This window comes from Taeniopygia guttata, chromosome 1A (assembly GCF_048771995.1).
Source record: "Taeniopygia guttata chromosome 1A, bTaeGut7.mat, whole genome shotgun sequence".
Lineage (NCBI taxonomy): Eukaryota > Metazoa > Chordata > Aves > Passeriformes > Estrildidae > Taeniopygia > Taeniopygia guttata.
This window is the reverse complement of record NC_133025.1, coordinates 6,494,435-6,513,961: the sequence shown is the minus strand read 5'-3', so window position 1 is coordinate 6,513,961 and position 19,527 is coordinate 6,494,435. Positions and strand designations below refer to the sequence as shown.

Here is a 19,527-nt window from a genome sequence, read left to right as displayed (position 1 = left end):
AGACTGAGCCACAGGATGTGGGCTCTGACATGGCAATATATTTAATAAACTTAATTGCTGTCTTTAATATGAGCCAGGGAAACATTAAAATGTATCAAGCTGCAGCAAAATCACCCCATTCTTTTGTTACCTTCATTTTCCATGTCCTGTCTGAAAAGTCACAGTGGGAAAAGCTAAGCAGAACATTGCACCTTTGCAACACCCCATAAACAGTGCAAACCTCACTGAAAGATACATTATAAAACAAATAACTTTTCCAGTGGAAAGCATAAGTCACCTGTATATTAAACTGGAGAAATCTGTATAAATGGACATGCAGGGGTGGAGTCATTATACCAACAAGTCTCACATTTTGTACCCTTTCTGCTATCATACTTCACCGCAATTATTAGCCTCCTTTTCTGCCAGCTCTGAGTTTAACACACCATCCCCCTACCAAGGCCATTTGATTATAAATAGCAAGACATCACATAAATGCAGGCATGTGGCGAGCAGATACACTGCAGAAAAGTGGGCCATTGGGAAGAAGTATTGACATTTTTTAGGGTCTGATCCTGTGCAAACATTTAGTCATGCAAATAGCTGTCTATTCTGGAGCAGTTTCCCAAAATTCAAAGATATTATTAACCTTAAAGGCACAAATGGAGTATCTTGCAAGATCCAGTGCCTGCAAGCCCTGTTTGGAAGGTTTTAAAGAAAACACAGTGATTAAAATAAAAGGTGTGTTTTAGAATCAGTTTGTCCTTCACAAATACTACATATTGAAACAACTAAATCTCATGGCAAGATAGCCATGTCATGCGAAGTTAACTACTTTTAGCACAATCAGATTATACAAAATGTGCTACTTATTCATAATTTGATAGATTTCTTCCTAATTTGGGAGCATCTCAATGATCTGATACTGCACAGGAAGACTTCACAGGAGGAAGAAAAAGGCAAAACTGGAAAATGTTACTACATGGAGCCACCTCACCATGTATATATGTTAATTATCTACCATTTGCACAGCAACAGTGACCCAGGGTGCCCTGTGTTCTGCTGGTCAAACAGGGAGACAAACCCTAACTCTCACTGAAGTCTGGCAAAACTCCCATTAGCCTCAGTGGAATCAGAATTTCACTTCATGAGTGCTCTAGGGTTCAAAGATGCTTCTCCACTTATGTTGCTTGTGCAGACAAGAAAAAATACCTTTTATGAGATGCCACCAAGGGCTGCTTGCAGTGCAAGCACTCTGCAAAAGCATATAATTTATGAGACCACTTCAGCCTGCTCTGATCATCTCTTCCTTCCCACTAAGCCAACGGCTTTAGGTACCTCTGTGCTGATAAAACACAAATATCTCCCCTGGCACTATGGAAGGTGACGTAGCCAGGGGGGATGTGTGCTGAGAAATCCATGTTCATCTGAAAAGGGGGTGTGGGATGATAGAAAAGCTGTGGTAGCCCCTCTCTGCTGGCTGCACATGTGCACCCCTGTCTCCAGCTGCTGCAACACTGAATGCAACCATGAGAGAGAGGAACTCAGGCCTGCAGCTGCTGGAAACTTAAATATGCCCAGGTTGAGAGAAGGACACAGCTGACCACTGAGACAAAGCACAGAACTCTCTTCCTCCTCCCCTGAAAAAGCCTTCCCTCCCTTTGAGGAGAAGGAAAGGATGCCACTGCCACAGATGTAATGGCTAGAATGAGAAAAGAAACAGTAAAACCCTCACTATTTCCTGACATAAGGAATCTGGGTGGAAAATGCTCCTTGAGCAATGCTTTGGCAAAAGGAGATCTTATCACTAACTCCAAAATAACATCTGGGTGAGCAGCCATGGTTACCCAAAAAGTAATTTATCACTACAGAATCCAAACCCTCAAAAAGAAAAAAAGAAAAAAAAAAAAAAAAAATCACTGCACAGCTCTGCAGAGAGGTCCATAACTGCAGTGTCCATGTTACAGGAAGCTCTTCAGAGCAAGGGGGAATGAGACATGGGAGTTGTTCATGAGCACACTGGGGAGGAAGGGGCAGGTCTGAAGCCATAGCTTTGGAAACCTCCATGCTTTTGCTTTTTTGTCCTGTGACCCCCTGGCATGTGTTGTTGTGTGTCAAAGGAAGGTGGATTCAGGGTCTGCATGCCAACATGGTGAATATTTTCAGCCTCCCTTTTGCTGTGCCATTTACACGTCTGACGTTTCAAAGGGAGCCATGTCAGAACCTGAAGTCTTGAAAATGAACCACTGGATGGCAAAGTCAGCCTGGCAGAAGAAGACCCCCTGCCACAGAAATGGGGGAAAACCTTTTTTGGGGGGTTGTTTTTAAGTGGAAGATTAGATTCTGTGGAAAATAGTATGAATTATGTAGCAGTCTGAGAGTTTCCATTGGCCCTTGGCCATGACATGCAAAAGAAAAAAACAAAACCACACAAAAAAAGGAATGAAAACACTTTTTATCATTTTGTTCCTTTCAGAGGGCCCAGAAGCTGTGTGTGTTACAAGTGCCACGTTTCTTTGTTGCACTCCAGCCACCAACACAGATGTAGCAGGGCCAGAAGCTGGATGCTTATATTTTGTGTATCTTGGATGTAAGGCTTTGGAAAATCTGTCTCTGAGTTGTACAAATGGTCACCTCACTCCCTGCTGGGAGTTGCATTCTCATTGTTTATTCTGTATTCCTAATACTGACTTGTTTAATTTCCTGAGGCTCAGGTCAGTATCATTTAGAACCAGTTTTGGATTTTTTTTCATCTTTCAAAAGTGGGATTTCATGTCTCAAATTTTCTTTTTGTCACACAGACAATGCAAAAGGGAAGTGGCATTTGGGGCAATTGTGATAGTATAAAAACAGAGTGGAATGCACACCTGGGGTGAAAATGTCATGCCATTAACTCTTTCCTGTTGCAGTTATTGTAACATCAAAAATGAAACTTCACCTTGCTTATATAATGTCCCCTAACCTAAAGGAGTTAGATCCAGAGCCCACGTGTGGGCGCAGCTGGTAGTGTGGGATGATGCTCTCAGTCAGGGCTGGTCAAAAATACATGAGTCACCCTTGCTCCAGCTACACAAACCCTGGGAATGTTGATGAAGTCACTCATATGCAAAGGCACCATTCAACTCAAAGCACTTTAATCATTTTGGCACATCCCACTGCTGCACTACAGTCAACATACATAATTAAAATAGCATTTTAATAATCCTTACACAGGTTGGTGCACGAGTTTTCCAGGAAAATCTGGAGGACAAAGGCAGGGATTATAAGAATAAAAACACAGAGTTATGTAGTGAAGGCACAAAGGTTATGTGGTAGAGATACAACATGTGACAGAAAAATCATTTCCATGCAGGAATGTAAAAAGGTTCTCTGTGTCCTGAGGGTTTCTCAGAGCACTGAGTGCTGCTTACCAAGGGTGCCGTGCTGCTTGCTCACAGGTGTATCTTTTATTAGGGTCCTTCTCCATCAAATTCCGAATGAAGTCTTTAGCTGCAAAAAAAAAAAGGAGGAAATGATTGAAAGCAATAGAGTTGATGCCATATTCAACAGCACTTGATCAGGCTACCAATTGCCATCTGCCCACAGCACAAGAAAACATCCCTGGGTCATTTGTCATTTATTAGTATAGATAGAACCGAAGTGACTTAGGACCAAATCCAACCTATTTAGTGTACCAGAGAAAAGCTGAAGGCATCTTCTCCTGCAGGTATATTTAGGAGTGGGATATATTTAGAGCCAGCAGAGTCTATCTCTGCCAGTCCTAGGGTCCCTGGTGAGCCACCTGCTGCATCATCTTAGTGGCCAGAATGTGGCCACACGCCCTGGCTGTGCTGGTCAGCTGAGTGGAGAGGGAGGAGGTGTGTGTCACAGTAAGAGGAGCCTCACATTGCTCATTCCAAGCAGTCACACACATGGACAGCTGTGAGGACATGTTTCCTGCTCAAGAGGAATTCAGCAAGAAAAATGGACTCCCTGGAGCAGGAGGCAGTGTGTTTTTAATTGACATTATAATGGAAGGAACGGGGACTGCAGCGTGGCGTGCATCCAGAAGTTTCAGGACAGTGCAGCTGAAGGAGCCACAGCAAAGCCAAATATGGCAGGAAAATCTTTGTGCTGATTTAGGTGATGGACTTTCCCCCACAAGGCAGAAGGGTCTGCCAACAGACCTTCATATTTTCTCTAAAAATCCTTATTAGTTTAAAAAAGACTTCTCATCACATATATTTTTTGAGCAATCCATCATAATGATATCTGGACTGAAGATGTAAGCAGCATAAAATGTTGCTCCGTGTGGAGATAAGAGAATATATAATCATCTTTATAATAAAAACACTCAATTTTTATCTCCCCTGCCTCAATCAGTAGCACTAATAAATCAGAAAACTGTATTTATAGAGATATTTTTACATGATGGAATATTCCTAGAATTCATTTCTTCTTCTGCATGAATTTGCAGATGTTTCCCTGGGTTGGACAGAGCAAGGACACTGATCTTGGGTGACCTCTTGGAGACTAAACAGTGTGTCAGGGACACATGCCTGTGCAGTGCTGCATGTCCCCTGCTGTCACCCCTAGGCACGGACGCATGCTGGAGCCAGAAGCCCTTAGGAACATCTGCCTGTAACACATTTGGGGTATCTGCCCCTCTGCCAGGCTGACTGGAGCAGGGACAGGTGGGTACTGTGGGTTAAACATCTCCTGCACTGGGTGGGGAACATCCACCCACATGGACAGTCCTTCCAGTTCTGGAACTGCTTACCTGCCTCATTTGAAACACATTAATTTCTTGCTTTTTTGCTGCACTGACTGAGGACTTGCTTTGGAGCCAAACTCATTTGCCACCTTATTACTAATGACACATTAACAATCTGCTTTTCATTCAGACACAATGAAGAAATTAAGCTGCTTTTTCTTCTTGGGACAGTCTTCTGCCATTTTTATCTGCTGTTTGAGCTACGTTTTAGTGCTTTTTGTGTGACTGACAGACCCAAATTTTCTCCTGCAGAAACAAACTCCCATGACTATTTGAGCCAAAAGAAATGCACATTCCACTGGTGTCCAGTTAAAAGGATCTCTGCACATTATGGAGGGTGCATTTTCATGTCCAGAGGGGGATGCATGCAATAGACACAGATGCATGCATGGCTGTTGCAATTTAAAGAGCAGCAGCTACTTACCAGACTCGGAGATGTCGTCCCAGTATGGAGAGTCAAACTCATATTCTGCCTTAAGGATCTGTTCAAAGAGTTTGGAGTCGTTTTCATCATAGAAAGGGGGATATCCACAGAGCCTGATGGAGAACAGGAAAAGAGAGAGGTGACCACTGGTCCCATGTCTGTCCAGAAGGTAAGAAGGAGGGAGGGAGAAGGAGGAGAAACGCTCACTTAAGGCTTGCCCCCAGTATGTTTTCAAGAACGCAAGTGCTTCCATGAGAGAAGTTTCTTCAGGGACATGTAAAGCCACTTCTGAAGATTGGCACTGCCCTGGACAAAGTGGAATTCTGACCCCTGTCATCCTCTCCTGTACAAGTGCTAAGAGGAGATTTCATGAGCTAAACCCTACATCCACAGAGCATCAGTGCCTCTAATCCCTCAGCACATCCAGAAGACCTGGTGCAAAGCAGGACGAGGAGCCCTGCAGAGCTTTCAGGCAGAGGGCAAAATGCATCTGCAGGATGTGCTGGGCTCTGTGTCCCTAGGCACAGTGAGGAGGATGCCCAGGAGCCCATGCACCTCTGCAGCAGAGCTTGCACGGGCTGCACATGGACCTGCTGCTGCTGCAGACACAGGGAGAGCCTCTCCCTTTCTCACTCCTGCAAGAGATTTTGCTGACCACATCCAATTGCCTGCCTTGCCTGAGGCCAACACCCGTCCTGTCCTGGTTTTCAGTGTTTATAGTCAGACTTCTCAGAAAATCCAGCCCAGGACAAGCAGGACAGTGAACATTATTTGCCTAATTTGAGCTCATACATTCAGGGTGCATCCTCCCAGTGCTGCAGAGCAGGACATCCACGATGCTGAGGCAGGGCTGGATGTGGGAAAGCACATCTAGCACTGCATTAAAACTCGTGTGTCAGAGATCCCTCACACCCAGCTGGTGCTGCAGGCAGTGTTCTGTCCCATTCTGCACAGACATGCCAGCACAGACAACGCTTCTTCAAGTTTTAACACCAATGTTGCAAAGTGCCACATTTACCTCTGAGGCTGGCCCAAGGTGTCAGCAAACCCATCCTGCTCACAGCTAAACAGCCCTTCCTGCCTCTGTGTAGAGATTATACATTTTTTATCTCTTATCACTGGTCTGTGGTCTAAATCATTCGTTCCCATACTTTGCTGGTATTGAAATGATGTTTTCCTACGTTTTTTTTTAACTCTGAGTCAATCAACCTCAATGCAGGATTTAATTGGAGAATTGAGAGAGCCAGCCATTACAAACAGACTGTAGATCTAGCTCAGAAACAGCAGCAGAGTAAGGGCAGGGGGAAAATTGCAAGAAATGAAATACTTGAGTTATTTATAACCCAAAGCCAGCCGGCTGCCCTGGAGGTTATTTGAACCAACTCAACACTTGAGGGTGAAAGGGGCAATGTTTTTGTTAGCTCTGAAGAGCCAGTGTGCTTGATAAATAATTTAAATATTGAGATGTTGATCTGCATCACATCCACACTGACCCAGGAGAACTCTACTGAAATTTGCAGCCTGATTATGAACCTGCTGTGGTTCAGCTGGACCAGAAATCTCTCTTTATCTCAGAGAGCAGCTGAGCCAGTCCTCATTTGTGTCCCACTGGCTGACTGCTGTTATCAAACCCCTGAGATAACCTCATGCCAGACAAGCCTGTATGTCCACAGCAGGACTGTGCACCTACTTGATGTGCACGTGCTTGTGTGTGGGGCTGGGTGCTCCTGTTGGAAACCCTGTGGCGCAGGTGGTGTATGAGAAGGGTCCCTAAAAATGCTGAATTTAAGCAAATGCCAAAAAGCCACTATGTACACAGACAACAGAGGAAAACATCTGGTAGCTTAATGAAGAAACGGGATCCACAATCAGTGTCCAGCTCTACTGGTACCTGTGAAGAGCTTATAAATTACTTATTTTAGTGTAATAACTATCAGTGCTCACATCCCATAGTCTTGGGGTGGGATGCACATGAACTCCTGATTTGTGTGCATTCAAAACTGATTTTCTCCTTCCTCCTCTTTTGTCACAACCCTCAAGACTTTGGGTGCTTTACTGACGGGAAATGATGGAGCTGACAACACCAGCACTGCAAATGGTGGGATAAGCACTGGGGTAGAGACGCCCAGGTTGGAGAAAAAGAAAAAAGAAAAAAGAAAAAAAAAAAAAAAAGAAAAAAGAAAAAAGAAAAAAGAAAAAAGAAAAAGAAAAAAGAAAAAAGAAAAAAGAAAAAAGAAAAAAGAAAAAAGAAAAAAAGAAAAAAGAAAAAAGAAAAAAAGCAAATTAAAATATCCAAAAAATAATAATTAAAAAAACCCACTTAAAGCCATTGCTTTGTCCCCTCCTCCCTGTGAGACTCAGGGGGCTGCACTTAAGAAGCCTGACAGCCCTTCATTAATTTCTTGCCTTCCTCAGCATTTTCCTTAGACAAACCCAAAGTGCTCCAATAAAGCATTTTAAGGCGAGCAGACAGTGCTGTGCATGCTGAGGCACTGGCAGGCTGCTCTGGAGAGAGAAATAACTCTCTTCAAATGTGCACTGTACTAATTACCTTGGCAAAGGTACAAGAGCACAAGTTGGGACTGCTGTGATTTATACACAATTGTGGCAGCAAAAGGTAGGAGCAAACTGCTGGAGGGCAGCAAGGGGGAGCACAGAGACATGAGGCTCAGCAAGAACCCCAGAGCCTTTCAGTCCAGCTCCTCTGCATGCCTGGAGTATTTACACATCTGGGGAATCAGCCTCTGTGTCCAGGAGGTCACTGCAGCCCCTGCTGATGCACAAGGAGAGGCAGGGTGATGCAGGAGGGCACCAGAACTGCCAGGAGATGGACACAGGGCAGAAAACAGCCTCTTCTGGCACAGCTTTTTCCTTGCTAGGAAGAAGCTGAGAAGTGTTAGTTGCTACTACAGGTCATGGGCAGGGAGATTCCCCCCAAATCAGCCCTCTCCTGAGAGCTGAGTGAGCCCAGAGCAAGGGCTGATCCTGGCTTGGCCAAGGATGGGATAAACATCCTACAAAGGGGGATGCAAGGATGTTCCTCTGGGAGGCAAATCAATGAGGATTACACCAGAAAGGTGAGGAAGGAGCAAGCCCTGTAGGTCAGAAGAGGTGATATGTGGGAAGGGAACACTGAGGCATCCTGGCACAGGGATGAGAGCCAAAATACAGGTATTTTATGTACAGCCTTTCTGTCCTTTCCCTTAAAAACAGAGCTTAGGAAGACATGGAAGTTTTAATGTTACTTAAGGTTTAACATTGTTGGCTTTGCAGAAGGGATGGGAAAGCCCCAGCAAATCAGCCTATCTTGCAGTTTATGGCTGGAGGAAATCTTGCTGGACTTCCAGCAACTGGGCCACTTTCCAAAGTCCATAATGAGTTTTTTGGTTAATTCTTACAAAATCAACATCCCACTGACTTCATTTCCATCTGGTAGGACATTTCTGTGTGAATAAAATGACCTCACTATCAGAGGTTCTGCTGCTTTTCTTCAGATATGCAGAAATGCAAAAATAACCCCTCTGTCTTCGATGTGAAAAAATCCTGCACTGTCCTGGGGGAGTTTCAGGCAGCTATTAGTTGTCATCATTTTCTTGCAGTTTCACCAAATAAAAGGTTTTCAGAATTATTTAGCAACCTTATCACATAAGCAACAGATTTTCCCCTAAACTCCTATTCCCAGTCTTGCCTTAAAAACAATGAGATGCAGATAAGAAAAACACAGGTGGATGTACAAGAGAAAGATATTGCCAGAAGTCATTTCTAAAAGTGATTCCCGAGAGCACAAGAGGAATAGCAGGAACATCTTGTCTTCACCAGGCAGAGAAAGCAAACCCCTGCAAGATCCCATTACATATTGGGGGGGATACTAAAGGCTAAATAACTCATTCACATTGTCAGTGTCCAGTCTGTAACACAAGAGGCCCCAGGGTTAGTTTTACAAACAATTTTACAGTTAGATTAGAACAAAGAATTCAGTAGCTGCTCAAAGACCTGAGATGTATGGTGTGGGAAGTCATCCAAGTGCTATTTATAGGGATAAAGACATGTATTTCCTCTGTATATTTTGGGAACAGTCCCTCATATTGGCTGACACTGGTGTCCCCACAAAGCTGTGGACAAGGGCATATCAGCACAGGGAATCACAGACAAATTAAGAAGCAAGCAACAAGGAACAATCATTTAGGGCTGTTTTCCCAATGTTAGCTGAGTTTTCCTGAGCAACCCAAAATGCCTGTGTCCTCTGCCACCACTGTTTCTCCTTCCAGTCCTGAACAAGTAAGTTATTCCTCATTTTTTGCTTAGGCTTGTGTGTCATGCAAAGCAGGAAAGATGACTGACCACTTTTTCCCAATGGATGACTCCTAGGGTGATGGTGGAAACTTCTTTTGGCATAATATACTTTGCACTGTCCCTGGGTAATCCTTCCATACAAACATCACTGATGATTCATGCACATCTACTTGAAAATCAAAAGCATCTCAGCAGCAAAGTGTGAAAGTACAATGCAGGATTTATCTCTAGACAGGTAATTGTTTATAAACAATAACAAACCAGTAACTCACTGTCCAAACAGTGAATGGAAACAGAAGAAAATTCAAGACAAAATGTGTTTGACCTATTGCAGATGACTATGAATAACCACGAGCTGAGGCAGAGCATTTTGTGCCCCCAGGTTATTTTCCAGCTTCAAAACATGATTTTCTATTTTTTGCATAAATTAACCTAATCTTCTCTAGATAAGGTATGCATGTGATCAGTATTTTAGTTCCCCAAGCTTTTATAATCCTTTATCTGACCCAGAAAGGCCCCAAATCCAGCTGCTGGGAATCCAGTGAAGTCTCTTGCTCTTCTTATGCTTTATATTTTAAAGCTGGACACATTATCAAAACTACTTTGTGATAAGTGGAAGGCCGAGCTCAACAGTGAGGCTGTTTCAAATTGAGAAATACTGTAACTGGAATAACAGGAAATTTCAGGCTCTAAAATTAGTTTTTGTGAATAATGACTTCTCATGCAAAACAGGTTTTGATAAAAACTCCACTGGTGGGGCCTCTGCAATCTGGCTGTCATTAAGGAGAAGCATTAGAGACTGGCACTGAAACAGAATTGTTCTTTCCCAAGACATCCTTGCATATCACGGAAACAAATATTTCTCTACAGCATCGGTGCCACAGAAACAGTTTGTTCTTCCAGTGTCATAAACTGAGGGCTCTCAAGTGAGACTGAGCTTGAGTCTGGAGGCACTCAAACCACTTGCAGAAATATTAACTCAAAGCATCTTTAATTTATGCTTGACTTCTGTGCTGTTTTCCCTTGAGTTTCCATCTTCTTAAACGACAACAGTCTGTCCAGAGTGGCAGTGAGGATCTGTGGGAGAGGTGAGGAGATGAAGCAGGACGTTGTGCTTGGGTTGCCATATGCAAAAATGCATCCCCAGCTGGCTCAGGCATGTGCAAGTAGCTCCAGCTGTGCTGATTGTGGAGCTGGAAATGGCATATCCGAATGGGTGCAGCGACAAATTGGAGCTAATAACTCCTGCTCAGGGCAGGTTAAACTGCCAGCATTTCACCAGGTCTTTGAGCTGCTGGTCCTTGTGGCATCTCAGTGCCATGTCACACTGGGAGCCCCCGCTGGCACTGCTGAGGCCACAAACCTTCCTGTTAAACCCGTGCCCATCGCTGGCAGTATCAGACATCCCACCAGGGGTAATTCCCCCGAGTGTAGGGAAGGACCCTCCTCCTCCCTCTCTTTTTACTGTACTCCAGACATTCACTTTCTTAAGACATCTGCAACTTCTGGCTGCTCCTGGAAGCAAGGATGACATCCAGACCAAATTAGGACACGTGAGACGTGGGCTGGGCTTCTAAGATCACATTGCACTCAGCAGAGATGGGGTCAAGGGAGGCTGGAGAGTGATGTAAATGTACCACAAAGCAGATGAATCCATGCTGTGGAAGCAGGGCTCTGAGCAGGGAGCAGGGTGCGATCCAGTCACCCCAGCATGAGCATCTGGTGCTATTTGACATGGTCCATGGTCTGGGGCTTGGATGCATCTGCCTCTCCAGATGGAAGGTCTCTGCAATGTGTTACATTTTCCAAATCCATGTGGCTGCCCTGGACCCCCCAGCATGGTAGTAAATGTGCAAGTTTAGGCAACTGAACAGCCCACCCTGGTGAAATGGCTGCTTGCATCCACCCAGGCTGGGTTGAGGTGCCCAGTGACTCTGAAGTGCACAGGGCCCCTGATGCCATGGGCTGTGGGGGGCTAACCAAAGGGAGCCCAGGAGTGCTGCTGACTGCCACAGGAGCTGAAGGATGTGGCTTACAGATTCAAAGAGCTGGTTTGGTCTCAGACCCAATCCCACCCAAGCTGTAACAATCTGGCAAAGACGTTAACAGCCTCCTTCTACAGCAATGAGTTATTGCCACTTATTTGGGCTGTACAAAATACAAATCAAGACCTTATTACCTGGAGCACAGAAACCCTGAAAAGGTTTCCTTGTCCTGCAAACAGGAATTCATAGAGGCTCATTCTTACTGAGATGATTTAAGCCTTCTGGGCTGGGAATTCCCTGTATAGCAAACAGGGAATTTAAATTTGAGGAGTGTGCATGCCTTGCCTGACAAGCTGAGCACATGCTGATTTGGAAAACAGAGCAGGAAACAGAGCTAAACCTTGCAGAAAGAGCAGCCTTGCTTAGAAAGGGGGAAAGATTATGGAGGAGATTAAAATCTTCCACCTGTTGAAGAAGTGTTTATAAAGTGGGTGTGGAGGACACTTTGCTTAGCACTGTCTCACCCCTATTCCCCAGCAAGACCCATGAAAGCAAAAAGTGGAATAAGACCACAGGTCAGCCAGCACAAAGACTTTTGGTGCAGGAGCCTTTGACACATGGGACTGAGAACCCGGAGGAAGGCAGAGCCAGGTTTATCTCCAGGCAGCCACATGCAACAGTTCACAGCCCTCCCATGGGCTGACAGATGGACACATATTCTCATATTTCATATTTTCATGGTGGATATTTGGCAATAAACTGAACACACACAGCAGCTGAGCCTGGATGTAAGGTAGAGTAGTGCTATCTCCCACCTGCCTCTTCCTTTTCCCACTCTCTGAAACTGGTACTCTGATAAGTTCTAAAAGAGCATCAGAAAATACTCCAGCTGCGTCCTGCCATGGCTGGCAAGGGCTAACAACGTCAACAATCCCAACCCTCAGGACTTTCATGATCAGATTTGCTTGTGAAAAAAGATAGCTTTGGGTCAGCACACACCATCCTCATCTAAATGAGCACTAAGGGATGGTTTGCAAAGCAGCCTTCAAGATATTTTGCTTCTCTGTGCTCTTCCTCACTGCTGTAGTAGGTCCCAGTGGGCTTTGAACCAAAGTCAGAATCAGCCCTGTTGATTTTTGCTTTGTTTAGCAAAAGCTTTTTGTATCCTGCTATTGATGGCTGCTCCAAGAGAAATCCATTACCATGTAAGTTTTGTACTCAACAAGTTTTCAAAATAGACAGTCATAAACCAAATGTTTTCAGGAGGATTTTGGTTTAAATAAATAAACAAACACACATGCAATAAACAAAGCCACCTTCCTATACTATTTAATATAAAACCTTCCTGTTTTGGGTAGCATATAAATTATGCAAATGTAATGCAAATGTAAAGAATGAACATTGCACAGAGTGGATAGCACAGCAATGAGGTATGTCCTGGCAAAAATCATTCTACAGCACCATCAAAAAGTTACTCATGTTGACAAGCCATGAAATGTCTGCATAAGGAAAAAGGGAACAAAGTAGGAATGCTTTAATGCTGTGCCTCATTGGAGCTGCTTTTTCTTTCAGTCTTGCATAACAGTTGTGACAGTTGTGTAAAAGGGAAAAGTAAAAAAAATAAAGCAGTGGTAATGCTGGAAAAGACATTTGTTTCTGTGGCAGCTCAGTGGACACAGCCAGGTTTGTTTCTTCTCAAAGCCAATCTGAGCAGGGGACAACAATAACTTCAATAATGTCACAGCCTGGACCAGCCCACATTACTGCACACAGTGTAATTCTGGTGGGACCAAGGATTTTAAAAATTGACGGGTACTAGTCTATTTCCTACCACTTTTGCTCAAATTTCAGCCTTTATGCAACTGGGAGGTGTCCAGGGTACATGCTACCCTGTGTCACAAATGTCAGGGATTCGTTATTTTGCCCCAGGCTAAGCAGGTGACTCCATGGTGGGACAGCAGATCCCAAAGGTGCCAGCACTGGAAACTCAAGAGGTACTCACAGGATGTAGGCAATGACCCCGATGGACCAGCAGTCCACAGCTTTGCTGTAGGGCTTCTGGGCCAGCACTTCAGGAGCTGAAAATAAAAAGCCAAACAAGCACATGTTATAAGAGCAGACATTTGAATATGGTCAAAAGGTAGGACTCTGAAACCTGAAGACCCCCAATACCTTGTTTTGCTCTCTAAGTGCAGCCCTTGTGTTTGCAAATGTGTCCTGAGGATTTTGAAGGTCATATTCTCACGAGAAAGGATGACTCCAAAAGTAGAGCAAATTCACAATTTTTTTTTGTCTCCAGGCACAGAAAACAAAACAAAGTACAGAAAAATGTGTGAGAGGCAGAGGGCCATCACCTCTCTGTTTAGGAGGAAAATGAGGCCAGGCTTTGCACGGGTGCAGAGATGCACATTCTCCCTGACAGCATCGCAGCTCTGCCAGAGAGGGGAGTTCCAGAGGCAGCTCAGAAAGGGCAGCAAGTCAGGGAGGAGATCAGCTACATCTGCAGGAGAGGAAGGAGAGCAGCCACCACTCCTTCCAGCAGCTGCTTTCCAAAGCCTGCTGGATGTCAGAGTCACAGGGAGTCATTTGTCCTTCCGCCTCTGGGAGCAGAGACACCTCAGAGGGAAAAAATGAAAAGCTGCAGGAACTGGACATGTGCACAAAGGAACTGAGGCTCCTGCCTCTACACAGCCACCATAGTCTAAATTTTGCTAGAATCAAGAGCCTGGGAATTTATTTAAACTGTCTGTGTATCACCTTTACTATCTTATATTAGTGAGACTTAAAAAGGTGTATTTTTTGTTTGGAATCCTTAAGTATTATGTTTTCCCTGTTGGGACCTTGCAGTGCAAATGCTTAAACCTAAATTTTAAACCCCTGTGACCATAATCTTTTTCATTTAAGAAGTTTTTGCCTTTTTCAAAGCAAAACGTCCACAATAATGCAAGAAATCACTAACTGTGGCATTCCTAAAGCAGACTTGCCATACTGGGTTTTAAAAAGTCCAGTATTTCCTTTGAGTAATTTGGAGTTCAAATGCTGGAAAAAAGTAATGAAGTGACAAATCCCAACAAAAACATTTCTTGGGAGTCACACCTTCCTCTGCTAGGAGTCTCATCAGCACTAAAGCACTTAGTTACTTGAAGAAGAGCAAAAAAACAAATTGTGAAGCACAGAGAAGTATTAAAACTCAAGCCCCACATTTAGGAGCTACCTATCCTCTGTTGTACTGGTGGGACTCTTCAAAGACTTATCTTCCTAATCCAGACAAGCCAACAAAAAAAGCCAAGGTCAATACTGCCAGCAAGGTATGGAACAAGAGATAATGAGAATAAAAAAGACTTTCTGGTGCTTTGGCATGAGGGCTCAGAGAGGGGATTGAAGGAAGAGAATGCACGAGGCAGGTGAGGGCATCTGCGTTTGCACAAGCAGAACAATGATGGAAAGGGTCAAATTTCCCCAGGGACACGTTGCAGAACTGAAGAACATTCAGGGGAATGTGGGTAAAATTATAGCTGGCAACCACATTATGAAGACTCTTGAAGATTGGATATATCCCAGTCTGCAGCACTAGTTAAACACTACCCCAATTTTCAAGTTATTCAGCAAATTAGGACCATTGTATGTGAATTGGAAATTGGGACCACTGCATAAGAAATGAGAGAGTTTCCTGTTTTGTTCCATCCCTTGTAATTGAATTTTGTGACAAAATATGAGGAAGAAGGGAGCTAATGTTCTCCTGTCTTTATGTGCTGAAATGTCTTCCAACTTTCCAGTCCTTCCAAATTCCCAGTATTTTATTCACATTCTCTTCTACCTTTGACTGTCTGTGCCTGTTTGTATAACTTTCAAGACTGGTACACATTACACAACTCATAGCTCCTAAAGAAAATATTATGCAAATGGCTGCTGAGCACCAGTGAGCCCCTGACATTACACAGATATGCCACATTTACATAACAGAAAACAATGCTGAGATGAGGAGATGTGAAATACATAAAGATTTTCCCTCTTAACACATCAAAGCTGTGCTGGGGCATTTCTCTCTGTTTTAAAGGAGTGAAGAGTACTGATAGCTGCTGCTGTGGATGGCAGCTCTGAAACAGGTAAGAACAATACAGGGCAAGCATTAATGAAGAAAGGTAGGAGGTTTAAATACTTCTTTAAAGTCAAAATGGCTGTTTTTGATGCTTGCTCCAATAAGCAGCCATGCAGCAGGAGCAGGAGGACATAGCTCAGCATCATCTGTCTCTGATATACGGAAATATTTAATGAGCTGAAAAACAAGTCAGAGAAGCTCTCAGGAATGATGGCATATCAGTGCCAAGAGGCAAAAGCAGGAGACACAACGGAAAAGATCCAGGAGCTGACAGCATTAAAGATCAACACAGACGGCTGGGGAGACAAAACAGCAGAAAGGAGAAGGGGAAAGCCAAATCTCCCATTTCTGGAGCTGGGGAGATGCCAGCTGAGCAACAGGTTCCACTGCCACACATCCCCAGGGAATCACTCTGGCCTCAAACCATAAACAATGGTCACCCAGACAGGGAAATCAATGGAGCAAACCTGGACCCTTCCCTCACATCCAGGCAGCTGTTTCAGGCCAAATCAGCATTGCCATAGTGCCAGGTACAAGGTGGAGGCTCATTCCACCCTCAGGTACATGAAGATGTGCTTCTCCAGATGATCCTGCTGTCTTACAGTTAGCTTTTTTGTTCATTATGTTTTGCTTTTGATAAGAGAACAAATCCAAAGGCTCATTTCAAATGATGGTTTTAAGAAAAGGTACATTTGGAACCCTTTGAGAACACTATGCCATTAACCTCAGAGATCACACCTATTCTAATAAGCCCCCTAAAAATGCAGCTGCTGGATGCCAAAAACTGCAATCCATGTTCCTGCAAAGAGCTCAGGTGATGGGAATTGCTCTTATACTTTAAGCCTGTTGATCACACTGTACAAGTCATGAGGGTGCCTGTTCTTCCTAACAGCCTGTACTACACACAAAGGGCCAATCTAGCCCCTTTCCTGAAGTCAAAACCTACAAAGGACCCTCCTCACAGTGCAAACAGGCTGAGATGCACATGAGGCAGCTTCACCACAAGACCAGAGTCCTTCTTCCACTGACTCTTGGAGTGAAAACAACTTCTTTTCATTTTTTCACACATTCCTCCAGTGTTCACCTTGTCCTGGTCAACCAAGACTCTGAAGTTTGAGGCTTTTTCTGAAGGAGAGCAGGATTTCAGTGCAGTAGTGCTGACTTCCTATGCTCCTGTCAGTCTTATTGCATGTTGCTGAGTCAGATTTAAATATCTGCCATGGGTAATAATGCAGTTTATGTTTAGCAGAGGGTAACACAAGTCTTTGTCAGGATTCAGCAGCAGAGCTGAGAAATTGCCCTGTCACGTGCCTGAGTAAACCCTCAGAGTGATTCCCATGCTTTATTTTTACTTGATTACTCATGATACTGCCTAAAGGCTCCTGAAGTAGCTTATTTCTAATAAGGATATTCTGCAGGCTTATTGAATATTTTCCAACCTTTGACTCACAGGATACCAAATATTAAAATTCAGCGTGGAGATCTGTTGTTTACTTAAATGCTGTGGTCTTGCACAGGGCTAAGAGGAACAGGTGGCTTTGGTGAGATCTGAAACTACTGGATTTCTGGCAGAGCAGAGATGAAAGCTGTGAAATGACCTTTCATAAAAGCACTACAGAAAATGAAAACAGTGAGTGAAGTGGGGTGTACAGGGCCCAATCACATATCCAGCATCCAGCCCAATTTGTATGACAGGGAAGTAGAAGAAATTTTTACTTGAAGAGGACTGGGACTCAGAGCCAGAATTTTAAATCTCAGTAGGATTAAGATATTAGTCAGCCACAAACACAGCTCATAATTCTGCAAAATGAGAGCAGAAAGTGTTTCTGCAAAATGAGAGCAGATTGCCTTGATACCTCAGGTTTTAGCTTTTATATTTTTTAGATTCTGTGCTGCTTTAGTGTGTGCTTCTGAGCTTCACATTAGGGGATGGTGAGCTCTTTCCACAGAGTAGGGAGACAAAACAATTCCTTCACTAGCTGGGGACCAAGGACAAATGATTCAAATCTCAGGCCCATAAACAACATGGACTGAAGAGAGAAAAACAAGAAGGATAGGACTTCATAAGCTAAAGCTATAATTAGACAATTAACTTCAATATGCAAATGGACCAGAACTTATAAAAATGTGAGACCCTGTGACCAATCATCCATTTTTGTGACCATTTTGGGATCATCTTGGGTGTAGCTCTGGCTGGGCTCTTGTGCTTACCAAGGTGTATCCACTAAGGGCCTTTTAATAAATCCCTACTTTAGTCTTTGTCTATCCTAGTTCTATGTCAGCCTTCACAAGATATCAGCCTCAGACAGTCTTTCTAACATTTTTTTCTAATTTTTCAAGCATCTTGAAAGTCTAAGTTCCATCTGCAGAAATAACCAAAGCTTTTGAGGGACCACCTCTCATGGAAAGTCACTCAGTGAGACCCAATTCCCAAACATCCAAAATCTCTTCAGCAGAATTTGCTGAGTGACTGGAGTCACCTCCTGGTGGGTGCCCAGCTCGACACACCTCAGGGATGGCTCATTTTCAGGCAGGTTTGAACAGCTCCTACATCAAAAGTGAGTTATTATATAAGGCCAAGAACTGACCAGCCCAAATCCATGATGTTTCAAATTATAAATCACTAATGGCTTCTTGGGATCTTGCCCATAGTCACACACATCACTCAGGGTTTTGAGAACACCATTTCTTCTCCACATTGGACAATGGGTTCAGACCCATGCAGTTCAGTCCTCACACCTAATTTGCAGTGAAATGAGCCACACAAGCTGCCACACCTTTCCCAATTCAGGTGCTATCTAAAACTTGGGTGTCTAGTCCCAGCTCATCACCCAGACTCTTTCCATAAGAAATGGAGATAAGAATGGTAAGCAGATAAGAGAATGCAAGACCCTCTTAGAAAATGTTGTATTGTCCCCTTTTCAGTAAGCAAACATTTAGATTGGCCTTGTAACAAAAGGGGCTCAGATAATTAGGTTAAATTATCTTAACAATCAGCTTTTCATCACAGGGCCAAATTCTCTGACAAAACTCCTGAAAAAATAAGAACTCAGCACTCTTGACAGTAATTAAATCTGCAAGGCAGAGCTTTAAAAGCTGAAGTGCTAATGCACTACTGGTTAGGCACATTTTAGATATAGTCTAAGTTGAAAAGTAATATTTTGATTTTCATAAAGAAAACTGATATTTTCTAAGGAATTTAATTATAATTACACCCTTCCTTATTCAATAAATTTCCAGACCACATAAACAGGCATTTAGTGTCATAGATACTACTGTTCTTTGCAGATGAAAATAAGAAAAGTTGAGATAAAAAATGAAGCACAAGGAGTTGAAAATACATCCTGATCAAGGAAATTAGACAGAAATGACAGGGGGCTTGCAAATACTTGGGCAGCAGACATGAGTTAAGATCAGGGCTGCTTCTGAGTCAGAAGCAAAGTGTGACCTGACTGCACCATTTCTGGAGATGAAATATAAATTGTAGCAGATGCCAATGACTTCTAAACAGAGCCCTGGGTGCCTTTGAATGTGATATGTGCCTAAACATCTTCCAGCAATTTAAAAGCAAAGTGGTTAAACTGATAAAAATAATCAATTCTAGTAAGATCTTAGAAAATAGGGTGTTCTGCCTATCTCTGAAGAAAAGCACCAGGAAATTAGTTTGAAGTGATGGATCTCTGAGTGTTATTTAACCTGAGGTAAAATAAGTGGGAAAGAAAAAGCAAAACACAAAAAGAGGTGGCAGAGAGGGCACTTGATGGGTTGGGGCTGTGGCATTTGTCTTCCCCAGCCAGGCTGAGGACTTTTATCCATGCTGTGCCATTAGGAGGAATAATTCTGCCTTGGATTTGAGGGCACTTGGCAGGTGCTGCAAGCTGGAGTGACACTGGAAGACATGAAAGCTTTTGGACGTGGGCAAGTTGCAAACCACCTATGCAGAAGCCACAACATCAGGTGTAACACTCAAGGAGGACCATTTCTGGGCATCACC

At 43.6% G+C, this 19,527-nt stretch overlaps 1 protein-coding gene across 3 annotated transcripts in view; it reads right to left on the bottom strand.

Annotated features, from left to right (window-relative positions):
- The window catches only part of CAMK1D (calcium/calmodulin dependent protein kinase ID), a 205,678-nt gene that overhangs the window by 17,065 nt on the left and 169,086 nt on the right, over positions 1-19,527 (bottom strand). For all 3 annotated transcript variants that reach the window (XM_012568832.5, XM_012568833.5, XM_002192005.7), the window contains exons 6-8: positions 13,437-13,512; positions 5,157-5,269; positions 3,390-3,468 (exon numbers count right to left, since the gene is read on the bottom strand). In XM_012568832.5, coding sequence (XP_012424286.4) covers positions 3,390-3,468; positions 5,157-5,269; positions 13,437-13,512 — 268 coding nt within the window. The remainder of the gene's footprint in view (positions 1-3,389; positions 3,469-5,156; positions 5,270-13,436; positions 13,513-19,527) is intronic.